The following is a 25,105-nucleotide window of genomic DNA, read 5'->3' on the forward strand; positions in this document are numbered from 1 at the left end:
TAAGCTGTTGGCATATACATTGCCTCCAGGTAGTTGCTGTGAACGTCTAGGTACCTTAAACCTTCCTGACCTCTGCGGCACTTCACTGACATAATTCTAAATTTCACAAAGACATAAGTGAAGAACCATCAAGGAGACTCTAATGCACAGCTGAGTTTCCAATTGTCCAAATATCAATCTAACCACCATCGTTTCACAATGGCTAGTACATTCACTTTCTTTAAGCTGTGCAATGAGATAGACATCAGTGAGAATAGCATATTTGGTAACAAGCAATTTTGTTTATTCATGTAATGGAGATCTGAGAGAAACACATTGTACAAAGATTTGCCAGTTATGCTTTTGAGTAAAAGGACAAAATACAAAATACACTCATGACAGTGGACCAGCTGAACCTCTTACCACGACAGAGTACTTACTTAGTAAAGGCGGCAGATATATGTAGCAAAGAAGCCTGAGACTATTTTGAAATACACAGTATTTCAGCCAAACTAAATCTGACCCATGCGGAACCACAGAGATGCTTCATATTCCTGAAAATTTCCAGTGGCAGATATGGTCTATCAGTTTATCCCATGTGGCTGTGCCTGCCTTTTAAGACATCAACTTTCTGGCCCTGCAGTCCATACTGCATGTCTTTTAATCCCAACAGAGGCCTGAGTCTCCTTAAACTTTTTAGTGTCTCAACCTAATACCCAGGCAGATTATTGCCACATGAATGCTGAGGAGCTACCTAGATCCCCCACCATTGCTGGACTGCAGCCTTTAATCACAGTTATTAATAGTCAGTAACTTGGCTGAAGCTAGGCATGCCCCTTGTTTTCAAGGCAATTACTAAACAGGTTTTCTGAATACCAAATGCAATCTCTGCAACATCTTTCTCTTACAACAGAGGAAAACTAATACAGAATTAGTAATAAAGTCACATTCAGTCAGATATCCCTCCTTGACACAGCAAATATATATATATTATATAGGCAAAACTGAATCACGACAGATTGTATCTGCAGGAGACAAAACAGCTCTTTCAAATCAAAGCTTCTCTCCTCAAAAATAAATAATTGCATCATGATAACAGGTTTCAGTAAGACACTGGGGCCACAGGCTGTGCTGTCTTGCTTTCTGGATAAATAAACCTATGCCCTGTTGTTTATTGGATGAATAAACCTTTGGGACATGTGACAGTGTACAACTAGAATGATGACTCAACATTCAGGCATTTTTAATCCGCACTTTGAAAATTAAAATACTTAATTAATACTCGGTAAACATTATCTAATTGAACCTTACAGTGCTCTCAAGTACCTAGCTACTACTATTCATACTTGACAGACACCAACCTTGCAGTTAAAATAGCTGCTTGCAGCCACCAATGTTGTTGAGATCAGAGCCATGATGAGCGCTCAGAAGCTCCTGACTCATGGTGCAGTTTCGTATTACGGTGAAACTGATCTAACAGCAAGCTGTGACTGAAAAGGGAGGCCTGCTTGCCATCTCACCCCGGCTCCTGTTGCCTGTCTTGCACTAGATTTAGCAGTCATGCAATTACACCGCCAAGCCACATGACGCTCAATGTCAGATGCCCTGAACCTACTGCAGATATGTGGGGATCCTACCTCTCCAGGAGACTGAATTCACTGTACACGCAACATGGATATCTCTGAACATCAGCAGGAAGTCCAGCATGTTAGACTTGTTCATGTGGGTGGTATAAGGAATGGGCAGATGTTGCACCTAGAGCCTCACCAGCCCTTATGACGGCCCTGCAGGATGACCCCCTTTCCTACCAAATGTTCTTCTAGAAAGCAGTCATCTCGTGTATAAGGTATAAAATGTCTGTAGGCTGACAGGATATCTTGAATGCAGGGTTCTTAGTAAAAAGTTTCCTTTCTGCCTTACTGTCTTTAAGATTTTTGAGTCATTAAGGAGATGCCACCATTGTTAACCTTCTGCTGCTATTTGTACTGTTTCACAGCAAGACTAATTATTGTTCAGGTTTGCCAATAATCTTTGTTTCAGATGAAACATGACTGGGGTTTATTCTTACTTTTTTCAGAGAAAATATTTTAAGATATATTTTATTCACTGAAGAATTCGCTTATTTTTCATTTTGTCACAACTTAGTAATATATTCATATATAGGAGTTAGATTTCACTGAAAACGGAGGAACAGTCTGTGTTCCAAAATTTAGCTCATAAGTATACATAATTGCATACCTAATAGTAGGGTGGTAATTAGTATCATCCCCACAGCTCAGGTTATTCTTAGCTCTGAGGTCATAAGCATACTCAGTGACTCAACCAACCATCCTAACTCTTAACCACTTTGTTTTGATTGCTAGGTCTATTACTTGAAATAAGTTCATTAAATAAGGAGTACGCATACTTGGTCATCTGCATGCAAATAAGAATACTATTTCCAAGCTCCTATGCTAGAAGTACCTTACCCTCCCTCCAACTATACAGCTCCAACTATCAGTTTTAGTTTTTCTTGGGTCTGTAGATTTTCAGACCTTTCTGTGGCTTTTTTGGAGAAACTGCCTCATCTACGCAGCGATTACTGTGACTGGGCTGCTAGGCAGACGCTCCCGGACTGTCAGGAAGACTGTCCTCTCATCCCAAGCAGCAGGCACTGCCTCCTCTCCCACCCACAATGCTATGTAAACAAAGGATAAAGCACTGAAAACCTGCTCAGACCTTCGATCTCCTAGCTCACAGGAGCCCCTGATCCTGCTAATCTGCAGCTGCTCATGCTCTCGGCATTCCCCGTGTGTCTTCATGTGCCTGCAAGCCATCTGTAGGTCTTCAGCTTTTCAGGTGACCATTCCAGCTCTTTCACATTTGCTTCTCTGCTATTCATGGCAACCAATCCTCTTGTCACCCCTGTTTTTCCTACTCCATTGTACGGCCCATGAGCCTGCCATACCACCTGCCTTTCTCCATTTCTCCCCCTTTATTCTCTTTCTCATACACCCTGACGTATCTGAGCACCTTTGCAGCTTCTGACACCTCCAAACTTTCTTTCTTCCTCCATTCTCCACATGATCCTCTCTCCAGATAAGCTCTCACTTCACCCCTTTCCATACATGTCTCTGGCATCTTGATTTCAGTCCTTCCCCTTACTTTCAGAGTTCTGGTTGGGCTCCTGTGCGGACTCCTTTCCCCTTCTGGCTTCAGAAGACACCGTGAACAGTGCTAGAAAAAATAATTAAAAAAAAAGAGAGTTTGTACTAGTGAGCTTAAGAAAATTAAAACATTCCTGGTACAGATCACAAAAGGCAAAGCTTTAAGCTCCACTGGTATACAAGCTACATAATGCAGCGCCTTCTTCAAGGTTATTTTTTTGATGGATATTAACCACAAAGTCCTTTTGAAAAAAAAAAAAAGTTAATTTAGATATCATTCCAAGACAATTTGGGTAATTAAGATATTGGTGGCAACAGTCTCTGACCTTTGTAAAGTTCTCAGAAAAAAGCCCTCAATCAACACAATTTATACTGGAATGTATGACTCAGCAGGTTTTTTTGGTGCACAGTGATTTCTAGAACTGGACTTTAAATCTGTGAGGAGCAAACAGCAAACTGGAGCACGGAGGAGCAAAGTTAAAGTTATCTGAGCAGTTTAACTGAATATTTGAAATATTTTATAAACAGAAGACTCAGTTTTCATGTTAACTCTGAACTTTGTGGTTTCATGTTTTGTTTTTTGACAGCTGTAGCATCTTACAGCTGTCCCTGTAGGGTTTGTGGGTTGTCTTTGTTACCCTTAACAGCATCTGTTGGCAACCTAAAGTCCAGGTCAGATTTGGTACCTGTTACACAGCAAATATTACCAGGGATTAATTAAGCTCATTTTCCATCCTTTCCTGATGCTGAATTACAGGTATTAGTCAACCACATAGCACGAAGTTGTTTGTATTGAGAAACAGAGAACCAAGGGGAGGACTTTGCCAGCGCACCCAGATTACGTGACCAGTGAGCTGGGCCTAAGGGATTTTATTTGACTAAGGCAGTGGAGTTTTGTTTCCGGTTTGCCTGATGATGGTTTAAATTCAATTTTCTGACCTTTCTTGTGACCTAGTTCTCAACAGATGATATTCAGTCCTTGGAAATGGCGGAACTCTTTTTTTTCCTCATGCTGGCAACACACTACTGGTATGAAAACGCAAGGTGGACTAACAAAATCTGAGCGTTGGGAACTGGAGCTAAACTGGGTCAAAATGAGGGATAAGCAGCCTTAAATAAAGATGGGAACACTCTGACGGCACGCACGCATACGTCGGCAGTAACCGCTACTCGGTTAAACCGCTGTTGAACAGCGAAGGCTTCTCTAAGGAAGCGCTGCTGGTTGCAGGTACGCTTACAGGCAAGAAGGAGTGATCAACAAAGCCAGAGATACCAGTCCCAGGAGGAGAAGACGGGCTGTGCACGCAGACCGAAGGCGGGACAGGCCCGGCCACCGCCTCACCGCACCGGGGGATGCCCGCGACCGCTAGACCGAGCGGCCAGGGGGCCGGCGAGACCCTACCGTGCGCGGGGGAGCCAGTAAAAGCCGCACGGCGCACGCCGGCTTTAAAAAGCGCGGCTGCCGGGCGCCCTTCGCGCTGATCGGGCCGCTGCGACCCGCCTGCCCGCCTCCCGTCCCGCCCTCGCCTCACCACACCGCAGCAGCCCGGAGGCCGGCCGGCCTCCCCGCCCGCCCGCCCGCCTGCCTGCCCGCCCGCCTGCCCGCCCGCCTGCCTGCCTGCCTGCCCGCCGCCGGCGGCTGGCGCATGTGCGGTGACCGGCCGTCCCGGCGTCCCGGCTTCCTGTTTGCGCCGCTCCGCTTCCGGGTCGGCGGGCGAGCGTTCGGCGGCGGCCGCTGGGGCCGCGGCGCTGCCTTAGCCGGGGGCGGAGGAGCGGGGCCGCCGGCGCCGGCCGGGCCAGGGGCCGGCGGGAGGGAGGGTCGCGGGAGCAGCGGCCGCCGCCGCCGGGGCGGCATAGCGCGGCGGGGCGGGGGGAGCGCCGCGGGGAGGCGGCGGCGGCGGCGGCCTCCGCCGAGGCCTGGGCCGGCCCGCCGCTGCCGCCGCCGCCGCTCGGCCGATGCGCCCGGAGCGCCCGCCATGGACAAGATCCTGGAGGGGCTGGTGAGCTCGTCGCACCCGCTGCCGCTGAAGCGGGTGATCGTGCGGCGGGTGGTGGAGTCGGCGGAGACGCCGCTGAGCCAGGCGCAGTGCCGCGCCATGTTCGCCCTCAGCACCCGGCTGGTGCTGCAGGGCCCCGACCCCTTCCAGCGGCAGGTGGGGCGGCAGGTGCTGGAGGCCTACGGCCGCTACCACCGCGCCGAGTTCGAGGCCTTCTTCAACCGCGGGCTCGTCCTCGGCCTCCTGCAGCGCGGCTACGGCGAGCTGAGCAACCGCGACCCCGCCATCCTCGACTACATCCAGGCGGGGCTGCGCCTCATCATGAGCTGCCCCTCGGTGCTGGAGCTCTTCGAGCTGCTGCAGGTGGAAGCGCTGCGGCTGGTGTGCGAGCGGCCGGCGCCGCCGCTCTGCGCCCGCCTCTGCCAGCTGCTGGGCGACTTCCCGCAGTGCCTGCCCCGCGGCAGAAAGCTCTCCCTCGCCTTCTGCCAGCAGCTGGTGCGAAGCATCGCCCACTTCCAGAGCCAGGGCAGCCGGGAGGCCGAGCTGCGCCTCTACGTCTCGCAGGTGACGCAGGTCAGCGGGCTGCTGCGCAGCGTCTGGAAGGCCGAGCCCGACACCCTGCTGCCCTCCCTGCAGGAGCTCTTCGCCGTCATCTCCGCCGCCGGTGAGCGGGGAGCGTGTCCGGGTGGGCGTCAGGGTGTCGCGGGCGCTGGAGGGGAGCGGCAGGTGTGCCAGCGGGAAGGAAAAGCCCTACCGCCGGCGTCGGTCGCTTGGCGGACGTTGGCTTGGGCAACCGTCGCTTCCTCGCCCTCATAACGAAGATGCAGCCTTTTGGCCATTGCCAAAAAGGCAGAGCCTCCCCGCTCCCACCCCCAAAGAAGAGTTAGAGGGCAGGTGGTGATTTATTCAGCTGCAGAGCGGTGCACTCTTTGGAAGAGCTCCTGTTGCAGTGCTTTAAACGGTGCACCGCAACAGAGTTTCGGGTGTCCTTTTGGGAAAAACTAAAACTCGCAGCATCAAAAGCTACTCTTCCTTCTTGCTCTCTCCAGAGGGATGCCTTAGGTCTGGGAACCGTTTCATCTACACAACCGGGGGGTACGTAAGGTGTATGAAACTTGGGTGTCGCAGGAGGGATTCACTGCCTGAGTAACGTAGATGCGACTCTGAATAGGTCCTTTCTGACCTCAGAAGTCTATGAAGCACTGTGTTAGCTGGCATTGGGATGTGCCTTTGCTGTTGAGGCACCCGGGAAACTTAATGTTATAACGTTATATTTTGCCATAACTGGTACGGTTAGCAGACAGTTGTTGAGATAGGTCATGGGAAGTATCAGCTGCAGCCAATCCCTAGGCTTAGCATCAAGCATGATAAACAATTGTATGCTGCTACTTTTTAGAAAAAAAACCCAACTTCTCAGTTCCATTGAGGGTGGAGGAGGAAGTTGGCAGATTGTCACTTTCTTGCACAGATATTAGACGAACAGAAGGAGTTTGTATTTCAGTGCTATTCGTTGTGCTTAATCCACTGAAACTTAAATTTTGCTTTGGTTTGTGGTGATAGAATGTTAGATGTAGGATAGACTCATTGTCTCAAACCTTTATAACTACAATGAAGTTGTAGGATAGAAGGTAAAGCATATTTTTTTCTGTGGGGTCATCTTTTTAGTTTCTTACACGATGTCATGTTCAACTATTACAGATACTTCATTCGAACCTTCTGTTGCACTGGCAAGTCTTGTGCAGCACATACCATTACAGATGATTACAGTACTCATCAGGAGCCTTACTACAGATCCAAATGTGAAAGATGCAAGTATGACTCAAGCTCTGTGCAGGTACTGTATTTCATTGTAAAGGGGGGAAAAGTCTCTTTTTTTTCTTACTCTTGCCTTTTTTTGAAATTATTTGTTGCTTAGGTTCCATTAAAAACCAACCAACCAAAAAACGTACCCCCCTTCCCCCCCCAACTTTTAAAATGGTATTCTAAGTTGCGCTGTTCAGCATGTTAAGGTAATATATATTATTTATAACGCTGTGGAGGTTACTGGCATGGTTTCAGTTTAAGGTTGCTGCCTTCATTGCTAATGTCGCTTTGTTCTCATGCTTTGCTAGGGTAGATGAAGAATAGGGCTAAACAGAAATGAAGAGGAAGGCAGCTGTGTTCCTTTTAGATGACATCTTATGTTTCGATCTCCCACCTTATGGGAGATGGCATAAATAGTAAACTTCACGGGGTTTACAGGCAAGCTGAGAAACCAGGCCTTGGTTTCCAAAGATCAACCTTTCTGCTCTTCCAAGAAGCAGAGTGGCTCTCACATGATTGTCGTGTCCATCATCTCCTCCTCTGAAGAGAAGAGATGGTTAGAGATGAGTTTTACTGCTTAGCTTTGAGGTTTGTTTCTGCTTAGCTAGCTTCATGACTTTTTAGTAGGATTCACAGGGGACAGCCTCTATTTCCATCTTCACTCAAGCCTCCAGGGGTTTTTTGGATGTTCTTTGAATAATAGAAGAATAGGAATGATGTAAAAACAATTGCATATTATGCTGCTTGTCACTAATCTAAACATGAGTAAACGTTGAGATTAGTAGTACTGTTAACAGACTGTGATTCAGATGGCAGGCTTGGTTAGTATCTTCAGATGCTTGAATAATAGTGATGCAGAAAGATGACACTGGGAGAAAGATGAAGACCTTCTTGAAGTCCTTGGAATTATTTTTTTTAAGGTTTATGGAAGAAGCTGTTACTGAGCACTGAAGGGTAGAAAAATGAATAAAGCAGTTAAACAGAAGACTGTTAGACATTTGTTTTGTTTAAAAAAAAAACCTTTTAAAAAGTCTTTCAACTAAAAGAATTTAATGTCTGCTATACTATTTTTTTAACTACATCCGTTTGAGTGTAGTGTAATACTTACATATTCATGTAGCATAGCACTTGCATATCTTGGTGAAATACTGAGTTTTTTTTCACACTGAAAACATTCCTTGTATTTACATTAAATTGAGAAGCCGTATTTCATTTGAAAACATAATTAATGAGAAGAAGCAGCATTAATATTGTAATTTGGGGTAAGACATATTGTTTAGGGACATCAAAAGAATCTGCTTGACTGAACAGATCTTTGACAAAGCTGCGTGCCCAGTCTAAAATTCAAAGCCGGCTGTTTCAGAAGGATGTGTGCATGCTAATAATTTGCCAGCAATGTGCTGGTGATTAATTTTCATGTTAGTGTAATTTTAACATTTATGTTGTATTACCTGCTTCAACATGATGTGATCGTGTAACTGTAGCATTAGAATGGCTTCTCTGTATGCCTCTGCTCAGGGAAGTAATGCAGTGCTGAGCTTTGGGTAGAGTAGGACCTGTTGCTATCAAGGGCTTTTTCTTAATACTAGCCCTGTGGTGGGTTTTTTTCCTCTTGTTTTTGAATGGTGTTGTGATTTAACCCCACCCAGCAACTAAGCACCATGCAGCTCTGCTCACTGACTCCTTCCCCCCCACCCCACCCAGTGGGTGGGGGAGAGAATCAGGGAAAAAAAAAAAAGTAAAACTTGTGGGTTGAGATAAGAACAGTTTACTAGAACAGAAAGGAAGAAGCTACTAATGATAATAATAACAATAACAAAATGACAATAATAATAATAAAAGGATTTGAATATACAAGTGATGCACAGTGCAATTGCTCACCACCTGTCGACTGACACCCAGTTAGTTCCTGAGCGGTGATTACCCCCAGCCTCACTCCCCCCAGTTTATATACTGGGCATGACATCACATGGTGTGGAACATCCCTTTGGCCAGTTTGGGTCAGCTGCCCTGGCTGTGTCCCCTCCCAACTTCTTGTGCCCCTCCAGCTTTCTCGCTGGCTGGGCATGAGAAGCTGAAAAATCCTTGACTTTAGTCTAAACACTGCTGAGAAACAACTGAAACCATCAGTGTATTATCAACATTCTTCTCATACTGAACCCAAAACATAGCACTATACCAGCTACTAGGAAGGCAATTAACTATCCCAGCCAAAACCAGGACAAAAGGGCAGTGCAATCTTACTTGCCTTTTTCATTCTCAGAATACTTGATTTTAAGAGCCTCTAGTTCTGTTCCATGGAACTAATTTTTTAGGAACCCCTTGTTATTTTTGTTTGCAGATAGTCTCATGTCAACACTGTATCCAGTTTCTTTTTCTACCTCTGGCAACCCTTTGCAGTAATTACTCTCTTCTGGCTTAGAGGAGTAGTTGTAAAGAGGATAATGCAGCTGGAATGTCTGGAGCACCAAATGACAATGTTGTCATCAGGCTTGCATCATTCCCAGGAGATGCAGAACTCCAGGCACAACAAGGTCTCCTGATGAGAGTCGGCGGAGCATTGGTGACTGCGAATTAGAGACCTTGTTGCTCACTTCCTAAGGATAACTTCCATGACACTGCAGAGACTGTCTAAAGTCGAACACAGATTAGTAAATAATCTGTAATTAGAAGACTTATGAATCTGTTCAGTGGGGGTTTATATTAGGCACAGGTTCATATAAGAAAGGGTGTTTGCTTTTTTGCATCATTGAGCTGTTCTTAATTGGCTCAGCTGTCTCATGAAACCTTACCTGAAACATCAGTGAGGAAAAGCAGAAAATGGCTGAATCTCTTCTGGGGTATATGAGTACTTTAAGACTCTACTTCAGAGGTCTTGGTGGAAGTTGACTGCCTATACTGAGTATCCTGACAAGTATAATGCTTGTTTACACTTTAACCCAGGTATCTTCGTTAAGAGAAACTGAAAATTTTGCTAAGACCAGGCCCTTTGCCCTGTTGGTAAAAATGTAAAATATTGTAAAAGATGTTAAATTGTTTTGGGTGGGGCCTAGTAGCCTGAGGATCTTCTGTTGTTGTTTTGGTTTTTTTCGTAATCTGAGGGATTTGCATCTGAGCTGCCAGATTCTTTGACTGATGTGGCTAAGAAGATATTTTTGTGAAAGAAATTACTGTCTGAGGTTGCATAGATAAATTTTTTTTCTATCCAGAGTTATCAGAAATACTGTCCTTTTTAGGCACATACATGGATAGCAGACCTCATTTTAGGGATAAGAGGCAGAAGGTCCTCTCGAGGCCTTTAAGGTTCTTTTAATCTTGTCAAAGATAAAAAACATCCTCCGTGTTTTTATTCATGATCAATCATGTCCCATATTAATATCTGCCTTTGTATTAAAAATGCAGTCATTGATTGCAACAGAGCAGGAGCCAAGTAAATGCAATGCAGAGAGGATTTAGTAACCAAAATGTCTAATCTTCACCTACCAGATCTCAGATTTGGTGCTTTTTAGGACAGTCTGAAGCATGTCTGCAAGTTTACTTCTGTTTCCTCTTCTGGCTTTTGTCTCTGCTCTTAAGACCATTGACTCTGCTTTTAAGAGCAGAAACAGATTTTAAGTATGGGAATTCTATCACTTATACAGAGATTGAGGCTTCTTTTTACAAGTTAATCATACTGAAATGATAGGCATTGTCCTATTAGTAACAGTCTGGAGTAGTTCAGTAGTTAATTATACTGACTAGAGATGACACAGGATGGCCCATCACATAACCAGAGCAATGGGATGGAACAAGGGGAGCCCCAGCTCCCACCCAAGAGCACTGTTTTTCATTTGGAGTTGTGAGTTGGTGTAGTTGAAAGTGCACATAGTATAAAGATGATAATCAGCTATTTTTAGAACAGTGGTTCTAATGCAGGGCACTACAGAATACTCTTTACTTGGCTAAAAAGTTAATTAAGAAAACTGAATATATTGTCATTAGGCTTAAATTAACAGTGGTACAAACACCTGCACAGCTGAAGAATATCAAGCCTACAAATTGGGGGGGGAGCTTTGAAGGGGATAGGACTATGAGGTTTGGAGCCTATTTTTAGGTTAAGGTTAACTTTTTGCAGGCAAAAGCAGTTTTGGCCTACTTTTTTGGTTCCCCGTTTTGGAAAGTATATGGAAAGGGTGCTCAGAATAAACATGTTTGAATTTAACATCTTGAGGAAATGAGACCTTTGTGTAAATTCAGAGCAATGATTATGATATTGCCATTGCCATGTTTTTTCCCACGTTTTTTTTGTAGTAACATGGAAGAAACCCAGTAAGATCTGAGCTTAGTTGTTAAAAAGTCAGTCCTAATGATTCCTTATTTTAGAGAAACTTTTGAATGTTATATGTGCAGGTAGTACATAATTCTAAGATATATTAATTTTAGAATGTATACTATACATTTTTCAGATCCAAATTATAAACTCTGTGTAAATTTTATGTTGTTTATGGTAATACAACTGCCCAGATGCATGTCCGTGGTTTTCTTTTTAGTTTGGAATCTGAGGACTGAAATCCTGATTTCAGTCTGTTTGGAGCTCTTTTAATCTCCAGGAAGAACATAGGGGCTGATAGTTTTGTTTCAGGTTGATAACCACTAACTATGCCTATATGTACTGATAGTGACTGTTTATTAGACTGGTTGCTTCTAACCTGTTCAGTTCTGTGCTAGAATTCAGCCTCTTAAAATAATTAATCTTTATGAGGAGCGTTTTTGGAAAAGAAGTAAAGAAATATACTTCTAACTTCCTGTTTTCATTGAATTATAGAATAGAATCATAGTGTTATGTAGATTGAGTGGAGCTGTTGGAAGTCATCTGGTCCAATCCTGCTCAAAACAGGACAAGCTTCAAAGTCAGACACTGTTGCTCGGGGCCTTGTCCAATCGAGTTAGCTTTCTGCAAGGATGGAGGTGCCTCGGCCTTACTGTATAACTTGTTTTAATGTCTGACCACCCTCATGGTGAAAAATTTTTTCCTTCCACTTAATTAGTGGTGCCTCATCTGGTTTGAAGAAGGGGATCTTGTGGACAGTTGAAGAAAATCCAAAATATTGTCAAGTAAAATCTCAGAAGAACAAAGCCTAAATTTCATGTTTTAGCTGGTACTGCCTTATGATATTGTCTGTATCTTAGAATTGCTTCAACTGTTCTGCCTGTCTTCCTTAAGTATCAGTGTAAATTGTCTATTAATTTAGAAGGATAGAATACCCTATTTTCCGTTGCTGATATTTCACTGTGTTTTCTAGGCACAGATCAAGTCCCTTCACTTTTCCTTTTTCTTAGCTGTAGTGAAATTCTTCCTTTTGGGGTGCAGGTAGACCCAGGCTGCTGATAGCTATCATAAGATCCTTCTAACACCTGCTGCAATGTATTTAAAATTACTAGATTTTACCTTTTTAACTGAGAGTTGGCTTCCAGGAATGTAATTCTAAGTTGAAGAGGCTTCCTTTTCAAATTGAAACTTAATAGTCAGGTTTGATCTGGTTTGGGATAAAAGGTATAGGAGGGGAGGTTCTCGGGTACAGGCACTTTTTCACCTTCAGTAGTAAGATTTTGCCACAAAATAAAAATGTTAGCTTAATGTCTGTAAAACCAGGGTTCATATTCATAAATAACAAGTAACAATAATATCCCTAATATTTAATTTTATATGCATATGTATTTCGGGGGGGTTGTATTTACTTTTAATGTGTTAAGTAGATCATTATTAATTACAGACTTAAATGACTTGAGATATAATCAAAATTATTTTACTACTTGCCTAACATTCTTGCATTACTTCTTGTGAGTCTCTTGTGTTACTGTGTAACTATCTGGGTAATATATAGAATTCTTTTTGTTGAGATTAAAATTAGTGGCATATGGGTTTTGGGGTTTTTTTTGTTTTATTTTTTTTCTTTCATTAATCTTTCAGAATGATTGATTGGTTGTCCTGGCCTCTGGCTCAGCACGTGGAAACATGGGTGATTGCACTGCTGAAAGGACTGGCTGCAGTCCAGAAATTTACCATCCTCATTGATGTCACTCTGCTTAAGATCGAATTGGTATGTTGGAAAAGAACATTCAAAATTGAAGGAGAGGGAAAGGAATTTGTATCAGCTATGCAGTTGTGTAGCATCTTTTGTGTTGCAACAGTTATTGTCTTATTCTCAAAGAGGATGTAAATGTATCTGTAGCTTTCAGTTTGTGTGTAATGATTCTGTCTATTTCAAATGGTTGTGGATTTGAAGATCTGTTTATGTTTTTACTGAAGTTTCACTTTCTAGATTTACTGAAATAAATGTGGGTTTTTTTAGGTCTTTAATCGACTTTGGTTTCCTCTAGTGAGGCCTGGTGCCCTTGCTGTCCTCTCCCACATGTTACTTAGTTTTCAGCATTCTCCAGAAGCTTTTCATTTGGTGAGTTGCTAAACAAATGGTTTTCAATTCTTTGAAATGTCATTCACGTGTGATTTCTAAAGTGGGTGTAAAGAGTAACAGAATTGATATGCTTGGATTTCCTCTTTGTTTCAAGGTTCCAGACTCAGATTTCTGTGGTTCAGAGACCACTAGGCTTTCTAACTTCCAGGTTCAACCACTTAGATCTGTAACTGGAAACGAGCATTGTTCTTCCTGGTATGTACGTATTTTTGTCAGTAGTATCTGGGCACCGCATTTTATCTTTGACTGTATACTTCTGGAAATCCATTTTATGTGGTGTGAAGTCTACTGTTGAAGTTGGGCTGCAAGTAGACTTTCAAGCCCAACTATCTGGAGAAAACAGATAACCAATTATCTGCTATATATAACTTAGTCACCCTGGATAGGTGCATGAGACCAAGAAGTACTTCACTTTAAGAAAGCTACGCTATTTATCTTTCAATGGATATATGAGCAAACTGAAGGATGCTATTTTTAATAGCCACTCTTCAAAATGCAGTTCACAAGTTAAAGCGGTAGATACTAGGGTATGATGATGACTGTTTGTATTAGTATAGCAAGATGCCTAGTGCCTTCCTTCTTTTCATATTCAGTGTTTAGCTTAAAATTTAAGTGAAATACGGGTCTTTCAGAGTTAACCATAGTAACAGCCTCGCACACTGTTTGTCTAAGCTGTCCCCAAGGCTTTTGGGCCCGAAGCGATCACAAACCCTTTGATTAATGTCAGAGTAACTGCCTTATGCCTCTTAACACTGTTTTTTAATGATAGAAGTCTGAAGTTGCTCTCTCCTCCCTCCACTGCGCTAATCTTGGCCAAGGATAGAAATTTGAGTCACAAGCGAAAGAACCAAGTAGCCTTGAGTATGCTGAAAATGTAAATATTTCATATTTTCTTTTCTTCTTTGTTCCTGAGAGAAACAAAACATTCATGAGAAAAACAAAATATGAGATGACTTACTCTAGAAATAGGCGTTTGCTTTAACAAGGAGAATTTCTACCATAGGCTGCATGCAGTACTGCATAAACATCTGTCTTAAGGACTTCATTGTGACTGTTTTCCCTCCATTTTAAACAACATTCTTCACTATCATTTTTTGAGCTACTGCTGTCACTTGGTATCCTGTAATATTTTCCTGCGCTTAAACTACTTGTCTACTTTTTTTATAATAAATGGCCTGAATGAAAATGGTTAAATGCACACTTGATATATACGAATTAATTTATTTTGCAATGCATCTGAGTTAACATTCCCCTTCCCTATGCTTGAGCATCACTAGCATAAATGACTTGGGTTTTTTATAGAAGAAAAACACTCTGTCTTGCACTTACGATGTAGAACTTATGATGTGTGCTATGGAATTCTAAAATCTACTGACCTATAAAATTTTAATTCAACCTCAAGCCAGAAGCTGTACTTCTGTATGTACTCAAAGTGTAACTTTCAGTATTATGCAGCATATAGCAAGTAAGAATTTGGCTCTCAATTTGAGATAGCTGAGAACCTGTACTTTTTCTGTTCTTCCCGTGTGCTTTTTCTGTGCAAAATTATCATATCTCGGATCTACTTTACAAATCTCGTACTTGGAGCTCAGTAGTTGCTTTCTCATTGATATGTACCCACACTTATAAAGTGAAAGAGGGAAATATTTCATTGCAACTTTCACTGTTGACTCTGTAGTACATTGAACACTTAATCTTGGTATTTTTGTTTTTAAACAGTGGATATCTTGCTTGCCAAAAGAGTGGGGTTTGTTTCTCCAAGATGTAAAAATATTCCTTATTCTTAGAGAACAACTGGTGTTTGAAAAAGTAGCACATGAGTATTGTGCACCTGGCCCCTTTTACTTTGGTGTTCTGGAGTATATTAATTCTTTTAATTGGTATACTTTCCTAAAATTATGATATTCTTACAATTTCTCTTCCGTATTTCACGTCTTCACTACCAAACAATTTGTAAACTGATTTGTGATGAGAAGTCATTCAATCCACTTCTTTCACAGCTAATCCATTTTGATTACTTGGAAACCGACAGAGGTGTCTAAAGTATTTTGGTTCACAGTGAGAAGTCCCTGCTCTTTGGGACTGCATTGAAATAACTCTACTCGATGTTTTAAGACTCATATTAAAAAAAAGTCTCATGGATTTAAAAATACGGACAGAACTGCGCTGAAGAAGGGGAACGAGGTGGAGTAAACATTTCTGATTTATATGCAATTTAAAATAGTAATGAATGTGAACTAATCCTCAAATAGATTACCGTACCTGTGGTAAGCTTTTTCAGCTCATAGTAAATTACTGTCTTGGTTTATTGAGCCTAGTTCCCTCACTAGGTGGAGCTGTGAGCCAGTTTCCATCTTGTAAACTGAAATAGCATGAATGTATTAATTGGCTTCAGATTCCAAGCACTAGATTCTGTTTAAGGAAAACTGAGGGGTTTGTTTTGAAAACTATATCCATGAAATTAGAACAGGATACTGCACTGTTAGTGGTGGCAAAATGTTTGCTGTTAGTATCCTCAATAAGATGAGTACTTTGGACACTGACTGTTTAAAATCTTAACATGCATTTTCTAAGTTCATAAAGTTCCAAAATTTGATATGTGAGTGAAAGAGAGCATTGAATAATTAATTTTGCTGTTTGAAAATTGTCACGAGTAAAGAATAATGCATGTTTTTCAAGTCATTTGTTTCTCAACCACTTAATATTTAAGAACAAAAGGTCCCCTGTCACTTGGCATATGTAAAACAGTAAAGTTGTTTGTAGAACAAAAAAACTGGAAAAATGCAATTAACACCCTTTTTTGTTGTTTCTTTGTTTTCCCATTCAGGTTGTCCCGCATGTGGTCAGTTTGGTTCACTCCTTCAAAAGAGATGGCTTACCTTCCAGTACAGCCTTTTTGATGCAGTTGACCGAGTTGATACACTGTATGATGTATCATTATTCAGGATTTCCAGAGCTCTATGAACCCATTTTGGAAGCTGTTAAGGTATATTAGGAGGATTAAGAGGGTGGAATATTTTTGTTTTGTTTTCCCAAATATAAAGGCTATAATCCTATAGATTTAAATTCTTTAGAACTTTCACTAGGAGAGAAGAGCTAACCATATAATATAATGTCATTTCTAAGTGTGTTTGGAATATGCTAGAAAAATTGTCCTGAGTGTCCATGATATGATTATAGCAGCCTTTAAGAAAAGCCTGAAATGAGATCCTTTATTAAAAGTACAATCTAATTTCTTAAGCCTTCTTATTAATATACTTTTGTGTGGTTTATTCTAGGCATTTCATTTCAACCCAAGTTAGAAACTGCAACTCTTCAAATATAAGTTCAGAGTACTGATAGTATTGAAGAGAAATAGGTCCTGAGAAGTACTTGGTGTGGTGCTAATCTTTGACTAACTTCAAAACACCATTATTAAGCACTACATCTTAATACAGCAGTCAGTATTGCATGCCTCTGTGGGTAAAGGATGCTCACCTATGCTGTTTCAAAGCAAAATTCAGCTTTTTTAGATAAATATTTAAGTGCATGATGCACTTAAAATAAAAAGTAAATTTAAAAAAACCCCAAAACAAATAAAATGAAATAAAATTGGAAAAAAAGCTCCACCCCCACCCCACCCCCCAAAAAACACCAAACAAACACCAAAACCCACCAAAACAAAACAAACAAAAAAAAACCACAAAACCCCACTCAGGTGTTACTGCCTGATTTTATAGTGGTAGTATTGCAGTTAAATGTTTTGAAGCTTAAAAGGCGCCTATCAATTTAATTCCAAGTATTCTGGACTTCATTCTTTCATTCTTAAATTTTGATTTGACAGAGCAGGAATGTATTTCTAGCAGAACAGAGGATGCTTTAGGGGTCTGTTAAAACTTGAAATTTGAGAGGTAGTTTTTGGTGGCAGAAAGGATTCTTCGAATATGCAGGTCAAAGGTGACCACCAGCCCCTTATTCCTGCAATTTGAGCCATTTGAGAGTTGAGTAAAGAAAGCTTTGAAGAAGAAGACTTGTGGGGGGCAGGGGGGATTGTGTTAGATCTTCTAGGCTATCAGGGATAGCAAGACCCTGAAGGAGAATTCTGGAGCAAGTGAAGATATAAGACTGCTGAATGGCAGGACCTATTATAAAAACAAACACAAAACCCGATTGTGTTAAACATTTCTCTTGTAGGATATGCCCAAACCCACGGAAGAGAAGATTAAGTTGATTCTCAGTCAGAGTGCCTGGACTTCTCAATCCAGTTCTTTGCCGTCTTGTTTATCTAGACTTTCTGGAAAATCTGAAACTGGGAAGACAGGCCTAATTAATCTAGGAAATACTTGCTACATGAACAGTGTTATTCAGGCACTTTTTATGGCTACAGAGTAAGTCCTTTTTAATGGCTCTTTTCATTGCAAATTAACTATTGCAGTTGTTGCGTTCTTGCTTTTCACCAAATATTAACAAGTCCTGGGGTCTCTCAGCTTGCTAGAGCTGAGTGGGTTTCTTTGTACTCAGTTACTGATGGCTTTGCTAAAGTCCAGCTCTGTGAAACTGCAATTTTAGCCTTTAAAAATCCTGATCCTTCTGTCCAGTGTCAAAAGACAAGTCCCTTTTTCCTCACTGTCCTTGCTCCCTCTGGTATTGTAAAAGTTTATGGTGATGCTTTTGGTATAATCTGGAAGCTATTGGAAAAAAAAATTGTCTGTCTATAGCTCATTCTTACACATTGAAATGCTTAAAGAAATGGGTTTTTTGCAGTGTTAGTTCCTCCTGTACAGTAGTTTTGCATCTGCACTAGAGCAGAATCCAGGTATTGAAGGGAAGTGTTACATGTTTTGCTTTCTTTCAAATTGAAGTAATTATCTGAGCTGGAATGATAACTGCATTGTTGTTAGAAATCTAGCAAGGAAGCTCATGTGTATTTTTTTTTTCCCCTCCCCAGTTTCAGAAGACATGTTTTATCTCTGAATCTAAATGGGTGTAATTCACTAATGAGAAAATTACAGCATCTTTTTGCGTTTTTGGCCCATACCCAGGTATGTCAGTTTATTTCATCTGCTGTTTTTTAAGCCTAGATGTATATACCAAAATATAGCAACAAACATGTCATGGAAGGAGTTGTCTTGAGTATATTAAAAATATAAATATGATAGATATATAGGGGAATGAGTCTGCCTCCAAACGTTCAGATGGTGTGGATGGACTTAGAGAAATCTATATTTCATAAGTGGAACATCTTGGCATTGTGTTGTTTTTATAAATGGGCAGTAATGCCTGCTTGGAGAAGCCAAAATGAAAAAGTCCAAATAAAACCTGACTTGATATACAAGTCAGGGTAAACTGTGACTTTCTGCAGTGATTTTTACCCAAAATTTTATTGTAGTTCAAATTCTAAAGTGAACTTTATTAAATGTTCAGAACATTTTGCTAGTGCTAGAAAGACATAAGACACTTTTGTTCTTTTTGATTAATAACAATAAACTTGTTGTGAAGGGGATGAGGCTGGGTCACCTTAAAAATAAATTGGTACTTATGAAATACTGGTGGTGTTCTGAAAAAAGAAAACATTTTAAGCTTGCCAGCAAGAACAGTAACTGCTATTACACATAACATCTGGTTTACACTCACTACACACTTAATATTTGCCTGCAGGATCCACTACTTTTATCTTTGTACTGGAGGTGATTACTACAAAATTAATTGTGCTCTCTTCCTGTGATTAAGTGGTTTAAATGTTTGTGTACCATGTTTCCTACAGTTCCTCTAATGTAGTCCAAAGTTCAGTGCTCAATATCAAAATAATACAACAATTTTTTATGTAATGTTGTCTGTCCCTCTCTTATGTGAACAGAGGGAGGCATATGCTCCTAGAATTTTCTTTGAGGCTTCCAGACCACCATGGTTCACCCCTCGATCCCAGCAGGATTGCTCAGAATATCTCAGATTCCTGCTAGACAGGTACAGTTATTGTCCCATTAATGGGAATGAATCTACAGTCTTATCACATAATGTTGAACTCCTAGGAGCAGTCATGTAACAATTCCACTGTGTGAGTGGGGACCAGGAATTTTGGGCCTCATTCTTGGCTGTCTCTGGTTTTCTGTATGGTCTATAAAACACTTTTCTTCATGGGTTTAATCTGTGGTAAAGTCTGGATACTATCTTGTATCCACAGCATTTAAAGCAGATTATAGTGGTAGTAATATTCCATTTTTACAAATCTAAACTTGGGTGTTATGTTAGAGTCATGGTCCTGTTGTAAAAATTAATGGGGTTGCTGAAAGCATTTAGTCGTGGATCTGGAATTTCCTGTTGGTGGAGACAGCTATATTTCATACAGGTCAGATAAGTCATGAAGAGATGTACATGCATTTATAACCAGTTTAATAAACAAGCAAATTAACTGTGGCACAGATAAAACAAAAATATCTAAATTTATTAGTAGCTCTCTTTAATTTTGGCTTGCTGAGGTATGGCTTAGCAATTTTGCTTTATGACACATTCTACTTTTCCAGAAGTTTATCTCAATAGTGAAATAATGTTCTGGGGGGGGTTTTTTCCCTTTTTTTTCCTCCCCATCTTGAGTTTCTTTTTTGGTTTGGTTTTTCTTGCTGTAGTTTATTAACTTTTTTGGCTACAAAATCCTGACCTTTTCTTTTCTTTGGAAATAGTCTGGCACTAGATAAATAGCTAGTTGTTCTCTTACAAAATCTGACATACAGAACCAGTCAACTACAAAACTGATTTATTAAAGATAATGTAATGGTAAATAATAAAATTGTTGTTTGCTAGGTTTTTTTAATACTTGCCAGATATCTTGGTATATCTATTGTGTTCTGTTATATGTAATGAAACCCATGTTAAATGTATTAGTGCTTCTCTCATACTCTGTTTTGGATAGTACTGACCTGTACGGTTCAGCTTGCTTATATAAAAAATAACAAATGGCTTTTTTAATATAGGACACTTCTAGCCACTTAACCATCTATATTTTTTAGCATAACTGGAAAAAAAGTCTGAAATGGTGCAGCAATATTTGTTTGCAAAATAGCACAGCTACTTGGATTTATTTTTCTTTGCCTTCAGGCTGCATGAAGAAGAGAGAACCTTGAAAGTGCTGTCTTCAGCAAAGACTTCTGAAAGTATAATGAATGAAGATTCCCAGACACAAGAAGCTGTCCATAAAGCGCAAGTATTTGCTGAAGCACCTTGTATGGGAAGTGAAGAAAGAACTCTGATAGAGAAGATGTTTGGAGGAAAATTGAAGACTACTATATGCTGTTTGAACTGCAAAAGTATGTCTCAAAAGGAAGAAGCTTTCACAGATCTCTCTCTGGCTTTCTGTCCTCCAACTTCCTTGGAGAACATTGGCCCAAAATGTATGGAACGTTCTGAAGTGAAAGATGACTACGTGGTGCAAACTAATACTTTAGCAACTAGTCCTGCTGGAGGAACCCCTTTCAATAATTTGGAAGTAAATGGTGGATGTGACACAATAATGAATGAAGGAACCATAAAAGATTTTTCTACTGAGCCAAACTCTGAGAATACTGCAAGTTCTGAACTCAACAAAGTTCAAGATAATAAGGATATGTCTCGGGGGCTAGTAGGTAAAAACACCCTGTCAGTTACAGACTTACTGAATTATTTTCTGGCACCTGAGATCCTCAGTGGAGACAATAAGTATTATTGTGAAAAGTGTGCCTCTCTACAGAATGCTGAGAAAACTATGCAAATCATTGAGGAACCCGAATACCTCATTCTCACTCTCTTGAGATTTTCGTATGATCCAAAGTGTCATATAAGGCGCAAAATCTTGGACAATGTGTCTCTGCCACTTGTTTTGGAACTGCCAGTCAGAAGAGCAACATCGCCATTAGCTGTAGTTTCAGGAGGTTGGTCTGTTGGTGTTGAGATTTCTGATATTGGAGAAAATCTTGCTAAAAAACTGAAGCCCTCAGGTGCTGATGAAGTGACCTGCCCACAACTGGTGCCCTACATGTTAAGCTCTGTGGTGGTGCATTCTGGTGTATCCTCTGAAAGTGGACATTATTATTCATACGCTAGAAATGTTACTGGGTCAGGGCCTTCAGGACTCTGCCATCAGTCTACAGCTCTTTCTTTAGTTTCTCCTCAGGATAAGTTGTTGACAGAGGAGAGTCCTTGTACTGTTGTAGAAAATGAGCTGGACGCTGAGATGCCAAGAGAATGGTTTCTGTTCAATGACAGCAGAGTGACATTTACCTCATTTCAGTCAGTCCAGAAAATTACCAGTAGATTTCCAAAGGACACTGCTTATGTTCTGTTTTACAAGAAACAAAATAGCACCTGTGGCTTCAACACCAATTCGGCAAATGGACTCTGGGTAAATGGAGACCCTCCCCTACAAAAAGACCTCATGGATGCAATTACGAAAGATAACAAACTGTACTTGCAGGTAAGACGGAAATTGTGTATGAAGAGTGGTCTCCTTAAAACTCACAAGAGACAGTCTAATAGAAAGAAAAAGTTAACTTTTAAATATTCTGGTTTATTAACTTTATAAATCACCAATCTTCCTTCCATCTTGGTGTTGCTAGACAGGTTTCATAGTAAGGCTATCACCATTAGATGGGAAGCCTCAAGGAAAATGGCTTATTTCAGTTTAAATTTTTAGTGAATATGCTTGCATAGGTCGTTTAATCACTTGTAATTCTATGCAGGAGAGGCTTTTCAAACAGTTCTGATTTTCATTGCCTTTAATAAATTGCAAGAGTACCTAAGAAGTTTAAGTACACTTTAGTAGTGTTCTTACTAGCACATTTTCATTTGGACTGAAGTTTTATTTATACAACTGTGCTTACCCAACAAATGCTAGAACCACTAAAATGAAGACCAGATGGTAGTGACTAGATTTCACTTTCCCTTTGCTGCCTTTTCTGCCACCCGCACATTCCCTGTGCTCTGAGATCTTCACCTAGCTGTAGTCGCCTCTTCTATTGCTGTTACAAAAAAAACACTGTTCTCCACATTTTGATATGGTTTGCTTTGAGCATTGTTGCTATGTTTGGATGGTGTAATAGTAAAAGTGTGTTTTACTGTGTGCTCTTTGATGGGTTGAGCTGTTCCTGTAAGAGTTCTAGGCCTACTCAAATTAGAAAAACTAGGTAAATTCAGATTAGAAAAGAAGAGCTACATCTCACTGTGGAAAATTTGTTATAATAGCTGCAGGTATTTTACAAACATAAACAAGAGAACTGAGAGTTTAAATTGCAGCTCTGCTGCTATTTTCAGACTGTGTGGTTAAAGCATTTGTGTCCTAACCATCTTTGTTTATAGGCCACCTCTCCTCTCGACTGCATAGGGTAGCATAAAACATGGCTTCTTTAGCAGCGATCTCAGATCTTAGATTCATGGAATGGAAGGCACCTTTTAAAGGTCATCTAGTCCAACTTCCCTGCAATGAGCAGGGACATCTTCAACTAGATCAGGTTGCTCAGAGCCCTGTCCAACCTGACCTTGAATGTTTCCAGGGACAGGGCATCTACCACCATTCTGGGCTGCCTGTTCTAGTGTTTCACCACCCTCATAGTAAAAAATTTCTTCCTTATATCTAGTCTAAATCTACCCTCTTTTATTTTAAAGCCATTACCCCTTGTCCTATTGCAACAGGCCCTGCTAAAAAGTTTGTCCCCATCTTTCTTATAAGCCCCCTTTAAGTACTGAAAGGCTGCAATAAGATCTCCCTGGAGCCTTCTTTTCCAGGCTGAACAACCCCAACTCTCTCAGTCTGTCCTCACAGGAGAGGTGTTCCATCCCTCTGATCATTTTTGTGGCCCTCCTCTGGACCCGCTCCAACATGTCCATGTCTTTCCTGTGCTCAAGACTCCAGAGCTGGATGCAGTACTCCAGGTGGGGTCTCACCAGAGCGGAGTAGAGGGGCAGAATCACTTCCCCCAACCTGCCGGCCTTGCTGCTTTTTATGCAGCTCAGGATATGGTTGGCTTTCTGGGCTGCAAGTGCAGATTGCTGGCTCATGTCCAGCTTTTCATCCACCAGTACCGGGAAGTCCTTCTTGGCAGGGCTACTCTCAGTCCCTTCATCGCCCAGCCTGTATTGATACTGGGGGGGGCTGCCCCATTCCAGGTGCAGGACCTTGCACTTGTTGAACCTCATGAGGTTCACATGGGCCCACTTCTTGAGCTTGTCCAGGTCTGTCTGAATGTCATCCTGTCCCTCAGGCGTGTCAACTGCACCACTCAGGTTGGTGTTGTCTGCAAATTTGCTGAGGGTGTACTTGATCCCACTATGTCACTGATGAAGATACTAAACAGTATTCGTCCCAATATGGACCCCTGAGGGACACCACTTGTCACTGATCTCCATCCAGACATTGAGCTGTTGACCACTACCCTCTGGATATGACCATCCAACCACTTTCTCATCCACTGAACAGTCCACCCATCAAATCCATATCTCTCCAATTTAGAGAGAAGGATGTTGTAGGGGACTGTGTCAAAGGCCTTACAGAAGTCCAGACAGATGGCATCTGTAGCTCTTGCCTTGTCCACTGACGTAGTCACTCCATCATAGAAGGCTGCTAGGTTGGTCAGGCAGGACTTGCCCTTGGTGAAGCCATGCTGGCTGTCTCAAATCACCTCCCTGTCCTCCATGTGCCTTAGCATAGCTTCTAGGAGGATCTGTTCCATGATCTTCCCAGGCACAGAGGTTGAGGCTGACGGGTCGGTAGTTCCCGGGGTCCTCCCTTCTACACTTTCTAAAAATGGGTGCACTATTTCCCTTTTTCCAGTCACGAGGGATGTCACCTGATTGCCATGACTTTTCAAATATCATGGAGAGTGGCTTGGCAACTACATCAGCCAATTCACTCAGGACTCTGGGATGCATCTCGTCAGGTCCCGTAGACATGTATGTTCAGGTTCCTCAGGGGGTCATGAACCTGATTTTCTCTTACAGTGGGAGGGGCTTTGCTTCCCCCAGTCCCCATCTTGCGGTCCATCCACTCGAGAGGTGTGGGAAGAGAGGTTGCCAGTGAAGACTGAGGCAAAAGATTTGTTGAGTACCTCAGCCTTCTCCTTGTCTGTTGTTAACCAGTTTGCCAGTCTTGTTCGTCAGGGGTGTGTGCTTTCTTTGACCTTCCTTTGCTGGCTGCTATACCTGTAGAAGCCCTTATTATTATTCTTTGCATGCCTTGCCAAGTTCAGCTCCAGCTGTGCCTTGGCCTTCCTGACCTCATCCCTACACAACTGGGCAGCATCCCTATACTCTTCCCAGGATACCTGTCCCTGCTTCCACTGCCTGTGCATTTCTTTCTTGCCTTTTAGTTTGACCAGCAGGTCTCCACTCAGCCATGCTGGTCTCTTGCCTTCCTTTCCTGGTTTCTTACACCTGGGGATCGAGAGCTCTTGCACGCTATGGAAAGTGTCCTTAAAGATCTGCCAGCTCTGTTCTGCTTCCTTGTCCCTGAGGGCAGTTTCCCGCAGGGTCCTATTGACTGGCTCCTTGAAGAGGTGGAAGTTTGCTTTCCTAAAATTCAGGGTCCTGACTTTACTCTTCACCTGACCCATATCCCTCAGGATTGTGAACTCCACGAGTGCATGGTCACTGCAGCCCAGGCTGCCTCCAATCGTGACGTCACCAATTATCTCACTTGTGTTGGTGACCAGTAGGTCCACTATTGCATCCCCTCTGGTAGGGCTGTCTATTACCTGGCTTAAGAAGTTATCCTCAGTGCATTCCA

At 41.8% G+C, this 25,105-nt stretch overlaps 1 protein-coding gene and 1 long non-coding RNA gene across 5 annotated transcripts in view; one reads left to right on the plus strand and one right to left on the minus strand.

Moving 5' to 3' along the window:
• Window positions 1-259: 259 nt before the first annotated feature.
• LOC128154930 (uncharacterized) lies at window positions 260-4,637 on the minus strand. The gene is made up of 2 exons (XR_008239484.1): window positions 4,364-4,637; window positions 260-3,195 (listed from the first exon to the last, which is right to left on the minus strand). It is a non-coding gene; the product is annotated as an uncharacterized LOC128154930 (long non-coding RNA).
• Window positions 4,638-4,859: 222 nt separating this feature from the next.
• USP38 (ubiquitin specific peptidase 38) overlaps window positions 4,860-25,105 on the plus strand; it is a 28,886-nt gene continuing 8,640 nt past the window's right edge. The window contains exons 1-9 of one of the 4 annotated variants that reach the window (XM_052816240.1): window positions 4,860-5,786; window positions 6,821-6,956; window positions 12,876-13,005; window positions 13,258-13,359; window positions 16,208-16,366; window positions 17,554-17,747; window positions 18,308-18,401; window positions 19,217-19,323; window positions 20,452-21,802. In XM_052816240.1, the coding sequence (XP_052672200.1) occupies window positions 5,102-5,786; window positions 6,821-6,956; window positions 12,876-13,005; window positions 13,258-13,359; window positions 16,208-16,366; window positions 17,554-17,747; window positions 18,308-18,401; window positions 19,217-19,323; window positions 20,452-21,802 (2,958 nt within the window). In that variant the 5' untranslated portion in view covers window positions 4,860-5,101. Of the gene's footprint in view, window positions 5,787-5,921; window positions 6,218-6,820; window positions 6,957-12,875; window positions 13,006-13,257; window positions 13,360-16,207; window positions 16,367-17,553; window positions 17,748-18,307; window positions 18,402-19,216; window positions 19,324-20,451; window positions 21,803-25,105 lie in introns of those variants that run through there. The other 3 variants (XM_052816229.1, XM_052816249.1, XM_052816258.1) reach the window with 3 other exon arrangements.

This window comes from Harpia harpyja, chromosome 2 (assembly GCF_026419915.1).
Source record: "Harpia harpyja isolate bHarHar1 chromosome 2, bHarHar1 primary haplotype, whole genome shotgun sequence".
NCBI lineage: Eukaryota > Metazoa > Chordata > Aves > Accipitriformes > Accipitridae > Harpia > Harpia harpyja.